The 18,576-nt window shown below is 40.7% G+C and overlaps 1 protein-coding gene across 5 annotated transcripts in view; it reads left to right on the top strand.

Annotated features, from left to right (window-relative positions):
* Positions 1–17,141: 17,141 nt before the first annotated feature.
* The window catches only part of SMC2 (structural maintenance of chromosomes 2), a 61,666-nt gene continuing 60,231 nt past the window's right edge, over positions 17,142–18,576 (top strand). For 2 of the 5 annotated variants that reach the window (XM_044265231.1, XM_044265228.1), the window contains exons 1-2: positions 17,180–17,334; positions 18,166–18,390. In XM_044265231.1, the coding sequence (XP_044121166.1) occupies positions 18,223–18,390 (168 nt within the window). In that variant the 5' untranslated portion in view covers positions 17,180–17,334; positions 18,166–18,222. Of the gene's footprint in view, positions 17,160–17,179; positions 17,335–18,165; positions 18,391–18,576 lie in introns of those variants that run through there. The other 3 variants (XM_044265230.1, XM_044265229.1, XM_044265232.1) reach the window with 3 other exon arrangements.

Below are 18,576 nucleotides of genomic sequence, written 5' to 3'. Positions count from 1 at the left end.
TACAAAATCCTATCAAATATAGGTAACAATTATTAAAATATCATTGTTTCTCCAAAGTATCCATTAACAGGAGAACAGATAACTTGGGTATTTATTTAATATTACAATAATTACTGTAATCCACTTGGGTTTAATTTCAGTCTAGGCACTTATTAGATGTGTGACCTTGAGCAAATTACTTAATCTCCCTGAGCCTCAGTTTCCCCATCTGTAAATACAGGGAAATAGTTTTGAGGATTAGATGTAACACATGAGAAAACTGAGTACAATATCTGCCAATTTTCAGTACTTGATAAAGCATAACTATTATTCTGAGTGAAAATATAGACTGTGTTCTTCCTTATAATAGGAAAAATATGTTCATATTTCATGTGTATTCTATTTGGCTATATATGCATAGTTTCTACATAGGATACTCTATATTCTTTAAATGTGTGTGTTTCTCTCTCTCTCTCTTTTTTTTTTAAGACTAGCCTCCACGCCCAGTATGGGGCCCAACATGGGGCTTGAACTCATGACCCTGAGATCAGGAGTCGGAAGTATACTGGCTGAGCCACCCAGGTGCCCACTCTCTCCTTTTTTATAAAGGGATCTATCAGATCAATCAGAAATGTGAACTATGTTGACCATGATTGTATATTAGGAGTGGCATCCTATTGGGCCACACCCAAAAATTAATTATGTCCTGGAACAGACAAGCAGTTCAGTGGAAGCATTCGCATCATACACCCAACCGTACCTTCCTCTGGAGCAGTTAGATTTATATGTGCATTACAGATCAGAAAAAAAGTGACTATGTCTAAACTATGACCTTAGCTATACATTAAAAAATTGTATATTAATATTACTAATATGTACCTAATACACAAACATATATTTAAATTAGGAGAAAATATGCCAGGACGTTATCATGTACTTTTCTGAATTCTTGATCCATTCATCTGTTGATGGACATCTAAGTCCTTTCCATAGTTTGGCTATTGTGGACATTGCTGCTATAAACATTCGGGTGCACGTGCCCCTTTGGATCACTACATTTGTATCTTTAGGGTAAATACCCAGTAGTGCAATTGCTGGGTCATAGGGTAGTTCTATTTTCAACATTTTGAGGAACCTCCATGCTGTTTTCCAGAGTGGTTGCACCAGCTTGCATTCCCACCAACAGTGTAGGAGGGTTCCCCTTTCTCCGCATCCTCACCAGCATCTGTCATTTCCTGACTGGTTGATTTTAGCCATTCTGACTGGTGTGAGGTGATATCTCATCGTGGTTTTGATTTGTATTTCCCTGATGCCGAGTGATATGGAGCACTTTTTCATGTGTCTGTTGGCCATCTGGATGTCTTCTTTGCAGAAATGTCTGTTCATGTCCTCTGCCCCTTTCTTGATTGGATTATTTGTTCTTTGGGTGTTGAGTTTGCTAAGTTCTTTATAGATTTTGGACACTAGTCCTTCATCTGATATGTCGTTTGCAAATATCTTCTCCCATTCTGTCAGTTGTCTTTTGATTTTGTTAACTGTTTCCTTTGCTGTGCAAAAGCTTTTGATCTTGATGAAATCCCAAGATTTTTTTTTTTTTTTTTTGCTCTTGCTTCCCTAGCCTTTGGTGATGTTCCTAGGAAGATGTTGCTGCGGCTGAGGTCGAAGAGGTTGCTGCCTGTGTTCTTCTCAAGGATTTTGATGGATTCCTTTCTCACATTGAGGTCCTTCATCCATTTTGAGTCTATTTTTGTGTGTGGTGTAAGGAAATGGTCCAATTTCATTTTTCTGCATGTGGCTGTCCAATTTTCCCAACACCATTTATTGAAGAGGCTGTCTTTTTTCCATTGGATATTCTTTCCTGCTTTGTTGAAGATTAGTTGACCATAGAGTTGAGGGTCTATTTCTGGGCTCTCTATTCTGTTCCATTGATTTTGTGTCTGTTTTTGTGCCAGTACCATGCTGTCTTGATGATGACAGCTTTGTAATAGAACTTGAAGTCCGGAACTGTGATGCCACCAACTTTGGCTTTCTTTTTCAATATCCCTTTGGCTATTTGAGGTCTTTTCTGGTTCCATGTAAATTTTAGAATTATTTGTTCTATTTCTTTGAAAAAGATGAATGGTACTTTGATAGGAATTGCATTAAATGTGTAGATTGCTTTAGGTAGCATAGACATTTTCACAATATTTATTCTTCCAATCCAGGAGCATGGAATATTTTTCCATTTCTTTGTGTCTTCCTCAATTTCTTTCATGAGTACTTTATAGTTTTCTGAGTATAGATTCTGTGCCTCTTTGGTTAGGTTTATTCCTAATACATTTTTTTAATTGAAGACAAATCTCCAGATGTCCAACTTAGATTGATTTAATACTTTATGTCATGAGTTAGGCTGCTTCTTCATGGTTTTCCTATGCTGTTCCAGCTGCCTGTTTCCCCTTTTCTCCGTTTGCCTCCAACACTCCGTTATCACCCTAAAGAAGAAAACTTAACCACGTCTTTGGATACAACCTGTTTCTCCTCCTGAATTAAGATCTTACAAATAATTGGCCTTGCCTATCTTTGTGACCCACTGTAGCTTGAACATTTATATATTTGTCATGAACCTGAAATATTTTTTTGTGCCTTTCCAAAGATATGTCTGTACCTTGGGATTACAGACTCTAATGATCTGTGAATATTTGTTAAAGATTAGTAGGAAGGAAAAAGAGGGAGAAGGAAGGAAGGAAAGACAGATTGTGTTAAATTGGAAACAGACTATTGTAATGGACAATAGGACTTCTGCCACGAAAATTCTCTTTAAGAATGGCAGGAATTAGGGGTGCCTGGGTGGCTCAGTGGGTTGGAGCCTCTGCCTTCGGCTCATGGGATCAAGCCCTGAGTCGGCTCTCTGCTCAGCAGGGAACCTGCTTCCTCCTCTTTCTCTGCCTGCTTCTCTGCCTACTTGTGATCTCTGTCTGTCAGGTAAATAAATAAAATCTTAAAAAAAAAAAAAAAAGAATGGCAGGAATTACGGGTGCCTGGGTGGCCACCCAGGTGCCCCAAGATCTATAAGGTTCTATGTGTCTGCCTTCAGCTCAGGTCATGGCCCCAGGGTCCTGGGATCAAGTCCGGCACTGGGCCCCCTGCTTGGCAGAAGGCCTGCTTCTCCCTCTCCCACTCCCCCTGCTTGTGTTCTCTCTCTCACTGTGTCTCTCACTGTCAAATGAATAAATAAAATCTAAAAAAAAAAAAAAAAAAATGGCAGGAATTAGTCTGAAAAGAAACTGTCCCCTTTCAGTGTTAAGTTTTTATTTGTATCCATCCTAACCCAGCTATGGTTGTGTCCAGGTCCAGGGAGAATAAAAGGGGCTGTGTAACAATTGAAAGGTCTGTTTCCTTAGACTCAGGAATGATTTGGGACTCAAATATTTCTGCTGTGGGAATACTTCTTTTTACAACTGAACATAACATACGTCACAAATGCAGTGGTATTTGCATAGCGGCCACAGTAATGCTGGCTTATGCCATCATAGGCCACTGGACATGGTGCCGTTAAAAGAAAGACAAAACTGTTTCAGAGGCCAGCACCTGGGAAGTCTCCATCATATTAGTGATCCTGGTAGTGACATCAGCAAATCTTGAGAGTGGCTGGTATTCTGTAAATAGTGGTGGTAGAGATGGCCTGATTCTAAGCTCACTAAAAGCTATCTCTGCTTAGGGCAGATGTATCTTCTTGGGGCAGCATCTCTGTAGAACAGTTGAGGCATATTTATCTAGTGCTTACTCTATGTAAATCATAGTTCCAAGCTGGTTTTGTTGTTTTTTTTTTTTTTAAGATTTTATTTATTTATTTGAGAGAGAGAGAGAACATGAGGGGAGGTGGGCCAGAGGAAGAAGCAGACTCCCTGCTGAGCAGGGAGCCCAGTGTGGGACTTGATCCTTCCAGGATCATGACTTGAGGTGAAGGCAGGCATTTAACCAACTGAACCACACAGGCACCCTTAGACCCATGTTTTTGCAGGTGCTAGACACACACTAGGGAATGGAACAAATGAATATTCTATTTTCATGAAGCTGAAATTTGAGGAGGAGGAAACAGAAAATAAATAGATGAAAAAGTAAATAATATAATTTTGGGTATTTATACCTGGAATGCAAAAGAAAGGAATCAAGGATGACTTCTAGGTTTTGAAGCATGGTTAAGACATTTACTGAAATTGGGGTGCCTGGGTGGCTCAGTGGGTTAAGCCACTGACTTCAGCTCAGGTCATGATCTCGGGGTCCTGGGATTGAGCCCCGCATCGGGCTCTCTGCTCAGTGGGGAGCCTGCTTCCTCCTCTCTCTCTGCCTGCCTCTCTGCCTGCTTGTGATCTCTCTCTGTCAAATAAATAAATAAAATCTTAAAAAAAAAAGAAAGACATTTACTGAAATATAGAAGCATAGGGGTTTCCGTGGGCAAAATCAGGTGTTTGGTTTTGGACAAGTAAATTTTGAGATTCTGACTTATTAATAATGGAAATGTTGATTAAGCAGTTGGGTAAAGGATTTTCTGGATCTTGATGGACAGGTTGGATCACAGCAATGACTCTCCAAGGCAGCAACCCAGGCATTAGGGATAGGAGCACTGGTACTGTAGCCTGGAGCAGTAAATCAAGGCTGACAACCATTGGCCCCCTGGACAGATTTATAGTCCATATATCCCTTTTAGAAGCATTCCCATACATATCCAAGGATGGTTACTCTGAAAGGAAAGGAGCTGGAATTGTTGGAGGAGTATGTGGGAGCTTGAAACAAGCAAGATTTTATGTGATCTCATTGATACCCTCAAATTAGTAAGGTATGGCATGTTCCGGTAATAGATGTACATATGAAGTGCTGTATAATTGCTAAAGTATCCTAATGTGATTATATACTTTCACTGTATAATTAATTCACAATTAACATTTATTAATGTCTACAGATTAGTAATGTTATATTAGTGGAGACAGTATGGTATAATAGGAGGGTACTGGATTTGGAGCCAAAGTGAGTAATTCTCCTTTAATGAAGAACTTGCTGCCTCTGCTGCTGGGAGTCCTGTTGGCAGATGGTCTTCAGCTGTCACTACCTTTAGGGATTGCTTCAGCCGCAGAGAACCAGGTTTGCTAAGTCCATACCCCTTCCTGGGGTGGCCCACGTCTAAAGTGGAAAGACTGTGGGCAGACCACAGAGAGAGCTAGGCTTTAGAAGCCCAGCAGTTCTACAGGATGTTTGAATCTTCCCCGCCCAGGCATCAGACAATGAATGAAAGCTTTGAGGTGACCTCAGCCCCAGCCATCAGGTAATTGCATGATCCCAAGTGAGGACTGACTAGCTGAGCCCAATCAGCTCTCAGATGAGCAAAATAAATGAGTGCCATTATTTTGCGCCACCATTTTAAGGTGGTTTGTTCACAACTATAAATAACTGCAACTGTAATTAAGTCATTTTATTTCTTTCAGCCTCAACTACTCTATCTCTGATATGGGAATAATTTTATTAAAAGTTCCCGAACCTATCTCATGAGCATGTTGTGGAAATAACTTTAATAGTATATGTAAACTTGCTTTATAAGCTGTAAGAGGCATTAGAGTTGCAATTTATTATAATTATCACCATAAATCATCATTAACTTGGAAGAGAGTGTTCAGAATACCAAAAAAGCATGGCTCCTGATTTCAAGGAGCAATGGTATTAGCTTTCAGTTCACTATAATTTATCCTAAGCACAGGAAGATTTGTGGTGCTATATATGGAAAAATAATTTAAATGTAAATAGAAGGGTCTTAAATGGGAGGGGGAAATGAAAATCAAGAGGTGGGTTTAAAAACAATAGTATAACATTCAGCTTTCCTTATCTAGCTCTTCTAAATAAATCAGAAGAGTATTTTTCTTTTCTCTTTTTTTTTTCTTTTTTTTTAAGATTTTATATATTTATTTGTCAGTGAGAGGAAGAGAGCACAAGCAGGGGGAGTGGCAGACAGAGGGAGAGGGAGAAGCATGCTCTCCGTTTAACAGGGAACCTGATGTGGGACTTTATCCTAGAACCCTGGGATCATGACCTGAGCCCAAGGCAGATGCTTAACTGACGGAGCCACCTGAGAAGAGTATTTTCAAGTGTACTTGTAAAGGGTACAGTTTTGTCCTGTCCAGCCTCAAACATAAAACTTGGCACTTAACAGTTTCCTCCTTTGCACTCACTTAACATTGCCCCATCCTGTCCTTGGTCTCTTCTCCTGTATATTTCAAATGCCTATGTCTTCAATTAGATACAAAAAAGAAACATTCCAGAGATATTTCATAGTTATGCGCCAAGACTATCAGAGCACTTTTTAAATAGAAGGTACCTAACACGTTTATAAAATAAATGTAAAAAAAAAAAATTCCAGAGATATTTCATAGCTATGCGCCAAGACTATCAGAGCACTTTTTAAATAGAAAGTACCTAACACGTTTATAAAATAAATGTAAAATCTAAACAGCACAGATATGATTTGAAAGATAGTAAAGGATCAATGATTACTTACTATCAATCTTTTAAAAAACTTTATTGCAAATTGAGAATTCAACTACCACTTTAACCAGATTTTTATTTTTTCTTATTTTCTAGATTCCAAGATTTTCCCCCAAGTCTTTATTAATGTAGCCTGCCAATTTTTTTTTTTTTTAGAATTTTTTTTTTTTTTTGGACACAGAGATCACAAGTGGGCAGAGAGGCAGGCAGAGACGGTGGGGGTGGGGTGGTGAGGGCGGGAAGCAGGCTCCCCGCCGAGCAGAGAGCCCAATGTGGGGCTCAATCCCAGGACTCTGGGATCATGACCCAAGCCCAAGGCAGAGCCTTTAACCCACTGAGCCACCGAGGTGCCCCTGCAGCCTGCAAATTATTCCAGTCCCTGCTCCTTTCTGGTAAATTGTGAGTATAAGTAATGTTATTTTGGGTAGAGCATGTTAAATTCTAGTTTTAGACCATTCCAGAACTCATGTTCCCTCTAGAAGGGATCTGTAAGTTTTTCTCTTTCTTTCTTTCTTTCTTTCTTTTTTTTTTTTTTTAAGATTTCATTATTTTAGATGGGGGTGGGAGGTGGAAGGGGGGTGGAGAGTGAGCAAGGGAGAGGGGCAGAGAGAAAATCTCAAGCAGACTCTGCACTGATAGAGCCTGACACAGGGCTCCATCTCACAGCCATGAGATCGAGACCTGAGCTGAAACCAAGAGTCGATGCTTAACTGACTGAGCCACTCAGGTGCCCTCTCATCTATAAGGTTCTAAGGGAAGGACTTGACTACTTCATTGGACTATCTCCCATAGTGATATAAGCCGCAATATCTCTTCCCCCTTCTGACCTATAGTAGATATACAGCATGAACAAGAAATAAACCACTGTTCCTTTTAAGCCTTTGATAATTTTTGTGTGGTTTTGGTTTCGTTTTGTTTCCCCACAGCATAACTTCCTGATAAAATCTTACTGAGAGAGCCCCTAACACTTAATGACCAGAACTGATTGATGGCCTTGGCAAAGCTTGAGGACAGCCAGATCACAGCTGAAATACAATTTCTCTCCTCTCCACTTCTTTGTCAGCGGGATATAAATTGGTTTAGTAATTCGGCATTTAATTTTCAATGCCAACTTGTTACCACAGAGACCACAAGCCAGCACTTCTAGTCATATATACTATTTAGGCTTTCCCAATTCTGTGTTAAATGTTATTAAAATAGCCTATTGTATCTCAAATTATATCTGGAGTTTTCTTAGGGGGTTCCCCAGAGAATACAATGAGACCAGAGACTGCTACAGAAAGTCAATCCGAGAAGGCTGTCCAGATCAACAACTCCTCTGACCAAGTGCAGAAAACAGAACTGGCCCCAGGGAGTTGCTGAACTGTGATGCAATCACAGTGCCCCTGATGACAGTACGGGAAGATGTTGGGATGACCCCTTATACCTGTTCTGGTTGAAGCAAAGTGTTTTTGTGTCAAAGGGTTTTTGTATCAACCAGCCGTTGGATGTGCCGAATCACAGAAGAGAAGGTGTAATCTCACCTAGGCAGCTTCCTTCAGGGGAGAGCAGTGCTTGGGAAGGGGCTCGGCTCTGTGCTCTCCGCAGCTACAGCTCATGGCAGGTGAAGGAACTTCTGCCTCTGTCCTGAAGGGTGTTGTGTGTGAGGCAACACATCATCCACGACAAGAGTAATATAAATTCTAATAAAATCACTGGAGCCTGTACCTGGTTATCACCTATGGAAACTGTCACCTCTTAATTTTTGTTCACAATGATCTGTCTACTTGGACTGTTGTTTCCTGATCTCCAACTGTCAAAAGCATATTTACCTTTAAGGAGTCACCTCAAAAGTCATCTAGGGAAACCATACCAGGAAATGATCCTGTGTTCAGCCATATTTTTTTCCTCTTTTGGACTCTCTTGGCACTCTACACCAGTCCTGTGTTATGTTTGCTTTGAATGGGGAAAAGGGGGGCGCCTGGGTGGCTCAGTGGGTTAAGCCGCTACCTTCGGCTCAGGTCATGATCTCAGGGTCCTGGGATCGAGTCCCGCATCGGGCTCTCTGCTCAGCGGGGAGCCTGCTTCCTCCTCTCTCTGCTTGCCTCTCTGCCTACTTGTGATCTCTCTCTGTCAAATAAATTTAAAAAAAAAAAAAAAAAAAAGATTGAATGGGGAAAAGGTCCTGAAGGTCAATGACTATGAAGCTGCTCCTTAAAGCTGAGGCATAGAGAAACTAAGACGGATAATGGTGGGGAGGGGCATAACATGAGAAATTGATAGAACATTCTAGTGCCATTTGTTTCTCTGGGGTCTTGTACAGAAGACCCTAAGTCTGGGAGTCCCAGAATATCTGCTATCCCCTGTCATGATTTGTAAGGTAGGTTTTTCTTTCTTTCACCATTTTCTATGGACTGTTTCCCCATTATTCTAAAGCTCCAGTAGAAGATTGTTTAAATGTTGCATTCTTGATTTGGCTCTGTTTCAGAGACTTAAAAGGGAGAGCAGTTCATCTCCAGGCTTTCTGTCCCCATTCCTTACTCCTAATGCCATACCACTCATGGCTGAATCCTGAATGGTGGTTTTGGTTAAGTATTGAGGAATTTTGTGGAGGGTGAGGGAAATGTCAGAGAGTAAGAATCTGAGCTTGTCAGGTCTAACTGTTCTTTTCCAAGCACAATGCCTCCCTACAGAGTCAACCTCTGATTATCTGTTTTAATTTTTATTTTGCCGGGAAGTAATTTCTTTATACTTTGAATTAAAATTATTCATATGCATGTTTTATTTCTTCATTAGACCTTAATTACTTGAGATAAAGAGTAAATTTAGGAAAATCACTGGAAGACTTAATTTTCCCATTGGCAAAATGAGCAGCCGTAATTCTTCAAGGGCTCTTCCATCTGCAGAACTTACTTATTTTGTGTGAGTCAGCCTAAAATGATAGGATGTCACAATTCTAGAAAGGTTGAGAATACCTTATCTCTGGTTTCCATGTTAGTTTGCTGGCAGATATGCTGCCTACATCTTTTTGTTACTGTCAAGTGAAATAACTGCTCCGGAACAGAGGGTGAGAATAACACAAAGAAAGTAAAATAAAGAAATTTCCCAACAGCCAACATCAGGAACTCAGGGGCAATTTGACTTAAAACAGCTTGAAATTTTTAAAGAAAAACAGAAAATGCAATCCTTTCTCATTTGCTCTCTGTTTCTTCTTTAAACGAGTACACTCTACCTCCCCAAAGATTTTTTCCTAAAAACACATTGCACAGCTTGACCTGTAATTTAAATCACAATTAAGCTTCCAGTTAGAAGTATCTTCATCATAAATCTGCTGTAAATCCCCTAGTGTTCCCTTAAATTCCCTTACCCTCTTAAACAGCATGACCCCAGTTTTATTTTCCCTAGACATAAAATATTGAATTATAGCTTATTTATGAGTTTCATGAATAAGACTAATCCGATTGCCATTTGCAGAGAAATTCTTACCAGGTTATTATATTATACTCCTAGATCCCATTAACTAATAAAAAATATTCAAAATAAAAAATTACTCCAAATTAGTCTAAGCAGAATTTTTGGCAACACTTCTTTGTATAAGATGCCACTGACCAGCACCATGAAGAACATTTTCTCCTATCGTCCCTGCTCAGCACTTCTACCTATGCTAAATCCAATCTGCTTTTTATAAACATTTACAAATCTACCTTTCTAGCCTGTCATTTATTATTAGTGGGATATTACTTCTTCACTAAGAATCCACACCCTGGATTCTTGGTTCAAGTTGTTCAGATTTTATGTTTTTGACCTAAACTTGGGTACCCACTCTAAATCCAAACTTGACTGAGAATGTCCAGCATCTGGTGAAATAGGTCACCTGGGGTTTCAATGACTTGAGGGCTTCTGTAGTCACATGGAAAGGAAAATTACTGGATGCATCAAGATTGCTGTCTATTTCTAGGGCAGTATAAGATTATTGCAAGAAGTTATGCTTTGATTCTATAAAATAAGATATCCACTAATCTAAGCTCCATAAGGCAGAAATTATTGTTGTATTATTCACTGACATTGTTAAGTACGTGAGCATTTATTGAATGGATGGACTTTAGTCCTAGCTTTCTCTGTGATCAAAGTCTAGTTCTGTGATCCTGCTTTTTCGTCTATAAAATGGAGATAATAAAAGAATTCTTGGGGCACCTGGGTGGCTCAGTCAGTTAAGCATCAGACTCTTCATCTCAGCTCCTATCTTGATCTCAGGGTTGTGAGTTCAAGCTCCACCTTGGGCTCCACACTGGGCATGGGTGTACTTAAGAAAAAATAATAGGGGCGCCTGGGTGGCTCAGTGGGTTAAAGCATCTGCCTTCAGCTCAGGTCATGATCTCGGGGTCCTGGGATCGAGGCCCGCATCGGGCTCTCTGCTGGGCAGGGAGCCAGCTTCCTCCACTCTCTCTGCCCACCTCTCTGCCTATTTGTGATCTCTGTCTGTCACGTAAATAAATAAATAAAATCTTTAAAAAAAAAAAAAAGGAAGAAAAATAATAATAATAAATAAATAATTGTTGAGTTACATAAAGTAATTTAGAAAAAGTGTTTGGAACTTGACACAGCACAAGTATACAACCATATTTTTTTTTTAAAGATTTTATTTATTTATTTGTCAGAGAGAGAGGGAGAGAGAGCGAGCACAGGCAGAGAGGCAGGCAGAGGCAGAGGGAGAAGCAGGCTCCCCGCCGAGCAAGGAGCCCGATGTGGGACTCGATCCCAGGACGCTGAGATCATGACCTGAGCCGAAGGCAGCTGCTTAACCAACTGAGCCACCCCAGGCGTCCCTACAACCATATTTTAAGCAATAAAATTACCTGATAACAATAAGATGACTCAAGGTAAGTCTGAAATAAGATTATTTGAAATCCTTGAAGAGCAGTGATGGGCAAAACTTGTTTGAAAGTTGCAAGCCCTGTTTTTTTCCCCTAAAATGTGAAGGATTAAACTTTTGGGGACAAAAAGCCTTTGTTTTTGGAGAATCATCTGAACGGATACTCAGGTTTATACAAATGTATAGAGCAATGGTTCTCTGCTAGAATAAAGATTTTAGTATATAGCACCAAGAAAATAAACAGCTTTGCTTACTATTGTAACATATTTTTAATACTGTAGGTAAAATCTGTTTCTCTTAAAAACATTTTCTTTAGTATGTATGGATCTAGATTATTCTATGCTGTACATTATTGCTTGTCCTTATAGAAGTCAAAAAGCAATTTCTTCTTTCCAAGCAGTGACCCATAAAAATTGGAAGAGGAGAACCGGAAATGACAGAAAAGACTGAGAGACATGATTTTCATTGCCCATGGACAGGTTTATAAAGAGAATTAGGTCTTGATTACTGAAGCCCCACCTGAGCTCTGCCGTGAACGTCCCACAAATTATACATTTTGAAGGAAAAAAAATCCTCCAACTCTTAGAAATGTATTGCTGTTACATTATCCTCGTCTGAAGTCCCTTGGAAAACAAAGGGCAAGAGCCCACCCTTATATGTAGGAGTGAGATTTGGGAGAGAATGGAGTAGAGGGAGAGTGGAGACTGAAAGGGAATAGCCAGAGATACCGTATTTCTGATATAGAAACGTGAATATTTTGTAGAACTTTAGAGAGGGCAGAGACTGGTACTAATACGTATTTGTTGAAGTTGTAATTTAAGTCAGAATTCAAATAAGAAATACCTGTGATTCTGGAGGACTGAAGAATGATGTAGAGGACTACAGAGAAAATGTTAATTAAAGAGGCAGAGTTTGTGAAACAAAAACCCAAGAGTGAAGTGTCTGTTTGGATCTAATAAGAACTAACTTAGTAATAAAAGGGAACCAGTTGGAGGAAGGTCAAGCAGATGTGTGTGGATTTGAAATAAAAAGTAAGATACCATCATGACAAAGAGAACAATGAAATAACAATTTGAGAACAATGAATTACATTTGAGAAAGGGAACCAGTAATCATCTCCATAAAGGAAGGGGTGTGGCAAAATAGAAGGGAGATGAGTAACTTTGGCAGTAACCCAACATGGAAGTGATAAAAGCCAAGGAGAGCTGAAAAACTGAAATTACAAATATGAAACAAGAAGATTTTGGATTTTAGGAGTACTGTGTGAAAATACTTTCTTAAGATCTAGTTGGTTCCAGACTTCCTTCTGTTTTTTAGGAAAAGCTACTTTCTTTGTGGAATGTAAGAATCTGAAAGCAATGCTTGGCAGGTGCGAAACAGAGATCCCTGATGTTCTTCAAGAAATAAGTGAGAATGATGAATGAGAATGATAAGCGAACTGAAGACAAAGCACCAGCTGAAACCCTGCAAACCCCCCACCCTCACTCCCAGGTGGGATCTATATGACATTCCTTAGGCACTCCTGGCAGCCCTCAAACTAAGCAAAGTGTAAATAAACAAACAAAAAACCCAAAAAACCAAAACCAACAAAAACAAATGGTTAATGGAGATCGCAGTCCCACAAGACAAGAGCTTCTATTCGTTTACAAATGTATTAGTGATTTACAAGAAAAAAGAATTCTTATCAATAGCCTAACTTCCAGAGACCCAAGGACTCAATTTCTGGGAGCCCTAACATCACCTACTCATCCACAGTGGTGTGGGAAACAAAGGTAGAAGGGAATGTAAATAAAATAAAATTTCCTTATAACCAGCAGCCCTCGGACAAGGACTTGTGATGGGCAGAATATAACATTGCTTCAGGAAACTCCCAGCCGTCTTAATGCTAGAGGGAAAAACCACCTTAACTTGACAATGGCAAGGTCTCAATATCTTGTAGGTCCTCTTGAGCATACAAAAGTTCTTTTGTAAATCTCCCTTCTGCCTTAACCTCCCCCCAACTCCCAAGTATATAATCAGACATTCCTCACAACCCCAGTGCAGCAACTCCTTCGGCCCACAGGTCCTGTCCCTGTGCCTTAATAAAACCACCTTTTTGCAGCAAAGAGATCTTAAGAATTCTTTCTTGGTTGCCAGCTCCAAACTTCACCCCATCAACACGCCTACATTCAGAAATTACATCAAGAAGATCTCCTCTAATAAGGTTGACTGAACTTCTCTTTATATAGTAATACTGTATAAAATGCAATAATAATTATTATATAAACCATATGCCAAGCTCAATGACAACAACAACAAAGACAGAAAATTCTCAATGCCAGAAACAAACTGGAAAATTGCAGCCCTCCCCCATTTTACCCTTGGCCATATGGCTCAGGAGCCAGTGGCTGCGTTTCTGTGAACAAGTATAAAGACCTGGAGCCTCAGTAGAAGGAACTAAGCCCTTAGGTAAAACCTGGAGCCCTAAATAACTGCCAGTCACTGGGACTGGAAGAATTCCCCCTACAAGTCTGGGGAAGAAAAGAAGTTTGTTCTTTGCTTGGGGCTTTGGATAGGGGTTAAAAACAAAAGGTACCTGTGAGAAATAACCCCAGGCCTGCAAGATATAAATTTACAGTATCTGCATAATTCAAGAACCACAAACTGAGAAATAATCATTCACAAATGCCCCGGGATATTTAAGAGCCAAAAAACCCTGGCAGAAACAAATACATAACTGTTCTGAAGGGACTCTTTCACAACTCAGGGCATAAGAGACTCCCATAAACAAAACAACCCCATCCCAGAACAGTACCACAGGAGGATATAAATCACTATGAGTAAAACTCAGCAAATGTTGTAAACAGTAGTTAGGAATTCAAAAGCTGGAAGTTCCTGAAAGAGAATATAAAGATATTTGATTAAAAAGGCAAAATAATAGAAGTTATGATGGAAGAATATAGGAAGATTTAACAACCAAACAGAATATGTAGTACTGAAAAGTTTTGTCACTGAAATGAAAATGAATGGGTCTAACCAGATCCCATAGGTGAATGAATAGTCCCCTCCTTTTCTATGCCTTAAATTATGCTCCGCTTTATTTCTTGTCGAACAGGTTATACTTGGTGTAGTCAAAGTATGCTGCTATGCAATACAGTTATACAATAGGAACTTCCCATCATGATCAATTCATTCCTTTGAACCTCAAATTAATCTCTCAACAAAATGAATCAACCTTTCCTTATGTCTGCAGGGAAGGAAAAGTCCTTTCATTATTTCTTCTGTCCTAAGTTGCAGGGAGAGATGATTCATCTAGGCCCCCAAAAGAGCTACTTTAAAATTTAAAATTAGAAATGTATGCCCAGGGAAAAACCATGCTTCCCAGTGCTTGAGAAGAGTGGACCTAATCTTTTTCCTAGGTCCCCCTTCTGGTTTTATCAGTGCCTTTGTTGGTGCCGCTGCGTTTTACATAAGAACTAAAACCCCACAAGCCTGCCAGTCTTGAACCTTCCAAAAGATTTTGATCCATGGTGATGAAACAAGAACAGTACTTTATTTTTACTACTTTTACCCTATGGTTTATCTTTACTTCCAATCCTTCCCTCTCTAAATTAGGGAGTATGAGTGGCTTTGTGCCTTGATCTTCTCCATTTCCCTGTGATCTCGGGAGGCAGTTGTAAGTCAGGCATTAGTTATTTCCTCAAGTTCATCCATACTAATGGAAATTCCTTACTGTTCCTGGCATGCTGGAAGACTAAAACTGATATAGATCTCTCCTTTAGTAAGCAATTTTCATTTTACTAAATACTTTCAGTGGAAGTAGATATGTATATTCTTATAACAACTCAGAAGTGCCCATCCAGCAAAAAGTGCATCTGCATCTGTTTTAGTCCATTTCACATAAATATATAAGCTAATTATTAATCTATTAAATAAGTGGAAAGGCTAATAGCATCTATTTTCACCTCCAAAGAAATGTTTATTTCACAACTTGGTAAAACCCACTTTAGGGTTTGTTGGCAAATTATTTACTCACAAAGTGACGAAAGGGACATTGTTGAAAATAATGTATATTAAAACTGAATAGAGGATTTGCAATGACATGGACGGAGCTAGAGAATTATGCTAAGTAAGTCAGAGAAAGATAAATACCACATGCTCTCACTCATATGTGTAATTTAAGAGACAAAACAAGCAAATATAAAGAGACAAACCAAGAAACAAACTCTTAACTAGAGAAAAAAATGGATGTTTACCAGAGGAGAGGTGGGTGGGGAGATGGGCTAAATAGGTGATGGGGATTCAGGAATGCACTTGTAAGCACTAATCATTATATTGTACACCTGAAACTAATAAACATACTATGTTAATGATACTGTAATTGAAAAAAAGAATTTAACTAAAGAATTAAATAGAACCAATACATACAACCAATACATATGAGTTATAAAATGCAGCAGATGCAGGAATCGAAGTAGACAAAGATAAATACTTAAAAGATGTTAGGCCGGTAACCACTGACAGTACAGAAGGGGGTGGGATATGAGAGTAAATAATTCTTTAGTAAACAAATCAAAACCACCCCAAACTTATTTTATTCTCGGTAGTCTGACCCCTGTCCAATGCTGCAAAGTCATTGGAGGAGGGGGGAGAAAATTTTAAATAAATGGTTTAAAGTAATATACCGGCTGCAACATCTTTTTATACATTACCTAGGGATAGCACCACAGCGCACTCTGAAGCGGTTCTTCCTAAATTACTATTACCAGTTTGCTCAACCGTGAGTACACTGGGTCAGTTTTGCTTGTTAAGAACAATACACAGTAATAAATGCAGAATCTGTTATTAGTGGTCCTAGATTCTGAACATGAAGAGCAAAGGTATACAGCAATTTAAGAGTACGCGCTTTGGAGCTAAACGGCTTGGGAACAAATCCCAGCTTCTCCACTTACTACTCCAATTAAGTTCGCTCATCTATAAAATGAGAGTGTCACGGATTTCAGAGTTGCTGCGGACTTTAAAGCCCTTGAAACCCAGCCTGGCACACGAAGCTCAATAATTAGCTGTCGGGTTTCCAAAGCAATTCTCTTAAAATGTTAGTTCTGTCACTGCTTTCTCGAAGTGCGGGGAGGGGAACATCTATTCGTCCACCTCCTGCTGCCCGCCCCACGCAACAACTCCTCTGGGATAAGCAGAGCTGCCCGCGCGGCCCCGAGAATTAACGTCCCTCCCCATCCGGGAATTTGAGATGAAAAAGCCCGCCAGGGTCCGGAGCCGGGAGGGGCGGGGACAGAACGCGCCCCACTGTCCTCCCAAGTTCCGCGCCTCTCCAGCCCGGACAAAGCGCAGCCTCCTTTTTTTGATACATGTGAGCCAAATCGGGTAAATTCTGAGGCTTCTGAAGTACAACGAAGACACCGGCAACAACTCTTCCCCCTTTCTACCTCCACGACTCTTAAAACTACAGCAGTGCGGACCGGCGGGCCCCTCAAAGCCCGCGAGACTCTGCACGGGGCGGAGCCTCCGGGAGAGCCCTAGGCCCCAGGGGCCTAGGATGGGGCGGGGCCGGCGAAGCGCGAGGCCCCGAGACCGCGGTCCGTGGCTGCCCAAGGAGTGCCGGACGCGGAGCTCACCACACGCCACTTGCTCCTTTAGTCCTCAGGCCCCAGCCGTCGCCTTCCTGGAGCTGCCCCTGTCGTGACGCTCGTTCCTATCTCCCTGTCACTTTGATTGTACGATGGGAGGGGAAAATGGAGCCTTTAAGTCAGGCATCTCCTAGGCACCGGCCAATGAAATAGGCTGTGGTGGTGGGGTCCTTTGCTCGCGCCGAAATTCAAAGGTATAAATATTTCCGGCCTGGGTGCTGTTCGTGGGGCGAGTGTTGCAGCCGCTGTGCTGGAGTCTTCTTCGTAGCTCCCGAAGCCCGGCAAAGTGGGCCGGCTTTCTGCTCTTGTAACCGGGAGTAGCTTCTAAGGCGCCTCAAGCCCGGACGGCCTGGCGCAGCGGTGAGGCCGGTGCGTGCTCGCGGCAGGTTGGGCCTAGTCTGGCGTTCCTTGGCTGAAGAGGAATGTTTGTGTGTTCCTGGGGAGAGCGGGTTTGGCAAGAAGGGACCTCAAACTAAAATCCCTCCTAATGGTTTTTCTGACAGCATGGCTACTTCCTATCTAGCCTTGGAGAAGGGCAAACAAGTGTTGATAGAAAAACCTGGCAGGGGGAGGGAACAGGCCGAGTGACAACAAGCTGGAGAGTATATGGGATTCATCTGTTTAGTGAATATTGATATCAGACACTCCCCTTTCCCGGCGCCCTGGAGTCAAGCACTATTCGGGCGTGAGCGGTGCACGCAGGCAAAGATTCTACAGGAACTTGTATTACGACAGTCTGGATAGACGCATTAATAAATACTGTTTAGTGTCATCTTTAAGTATGATGAAGGAAAAAGTGAGGGGGCGGGGACAGGTGCATTTTTAAATAGGGAAGTCAGGAAAGACCCCATTAAGATGACGTTTGAGCAAAGTCTTGAGTGTAGTAAGGAGAGCGAGTCAAGTCAGTTTTGGGGAGCAGGAGATTGTGGGCAAAGGGAATGGGTTATAAAAGAATCAGTTTCTGTTAGAGTATGATAAAGATGGAAGGTAAGCCTAGAAAAAATAAGTCATTGACTTCCAGGTTGAATTAATGGTTTAATTAACTTCCAATTAAGTTGAAAAAGGTGTCTTTACATCAGAGGAAGTAGCTGGGCAGGTGGCCGTTTTATTTCTATTAAGCTGTCATTCTTATGTTTTAGTCATTTATCTCTATTATGATAACAGATTTCTGTCCCACTTGTATATTTCTGTTTTGTACAGAGCTCCTTTGTGGACTGTTTGATTCCTAGCAGTTTACCTGTCAAGTCCCTAGTGAAAATGCATGTTAAGTCAATCATCCTTGAAGGATTTAAGTCCTATGCTCAGAGGACTGAAGTCAATGGTTTTGACCCCCTCTTCAATGCTATCACTGGTTTAAATGGTAGTGGGAAATCCAACATATTGGACTCCATCTGCTTTTTGCTGGGTATCTCCAACCTGTCTCAGGTAAACTTTCTCATTTATGTGAATTAAAAGTTTGGGAGCCTGAAGGGACTCCATATTGAACTTAGAGACTATTGCCAGTATTTTCTTCATTTGCAGTTTTGTTTATGTAAATTATCTTAGACCCCAGTCCTTTAGAGGTAGATATTATTACTCCATTTTTCAAATGAAAAAACAGAAACTTGGGGT

This window comes from Neovison vison, chromosome 9 (genome assembly GCF_020171115.1).
Source record: "Neovison vison isolate M4711 chromosome 9, ASM_NN_V1, whole genome shotgun sequence".
Classification (NCBI taxonomy): Eukaryota; Metazoa; Chordata; class Mammalia; order Carnivora; family Mustelidae; genus Neogale; species Neogale vison.
Note: the sequence above shows the minus strand (reverse complement) of the source record. Positions and strands in the feature narration are given on the sequence as shown.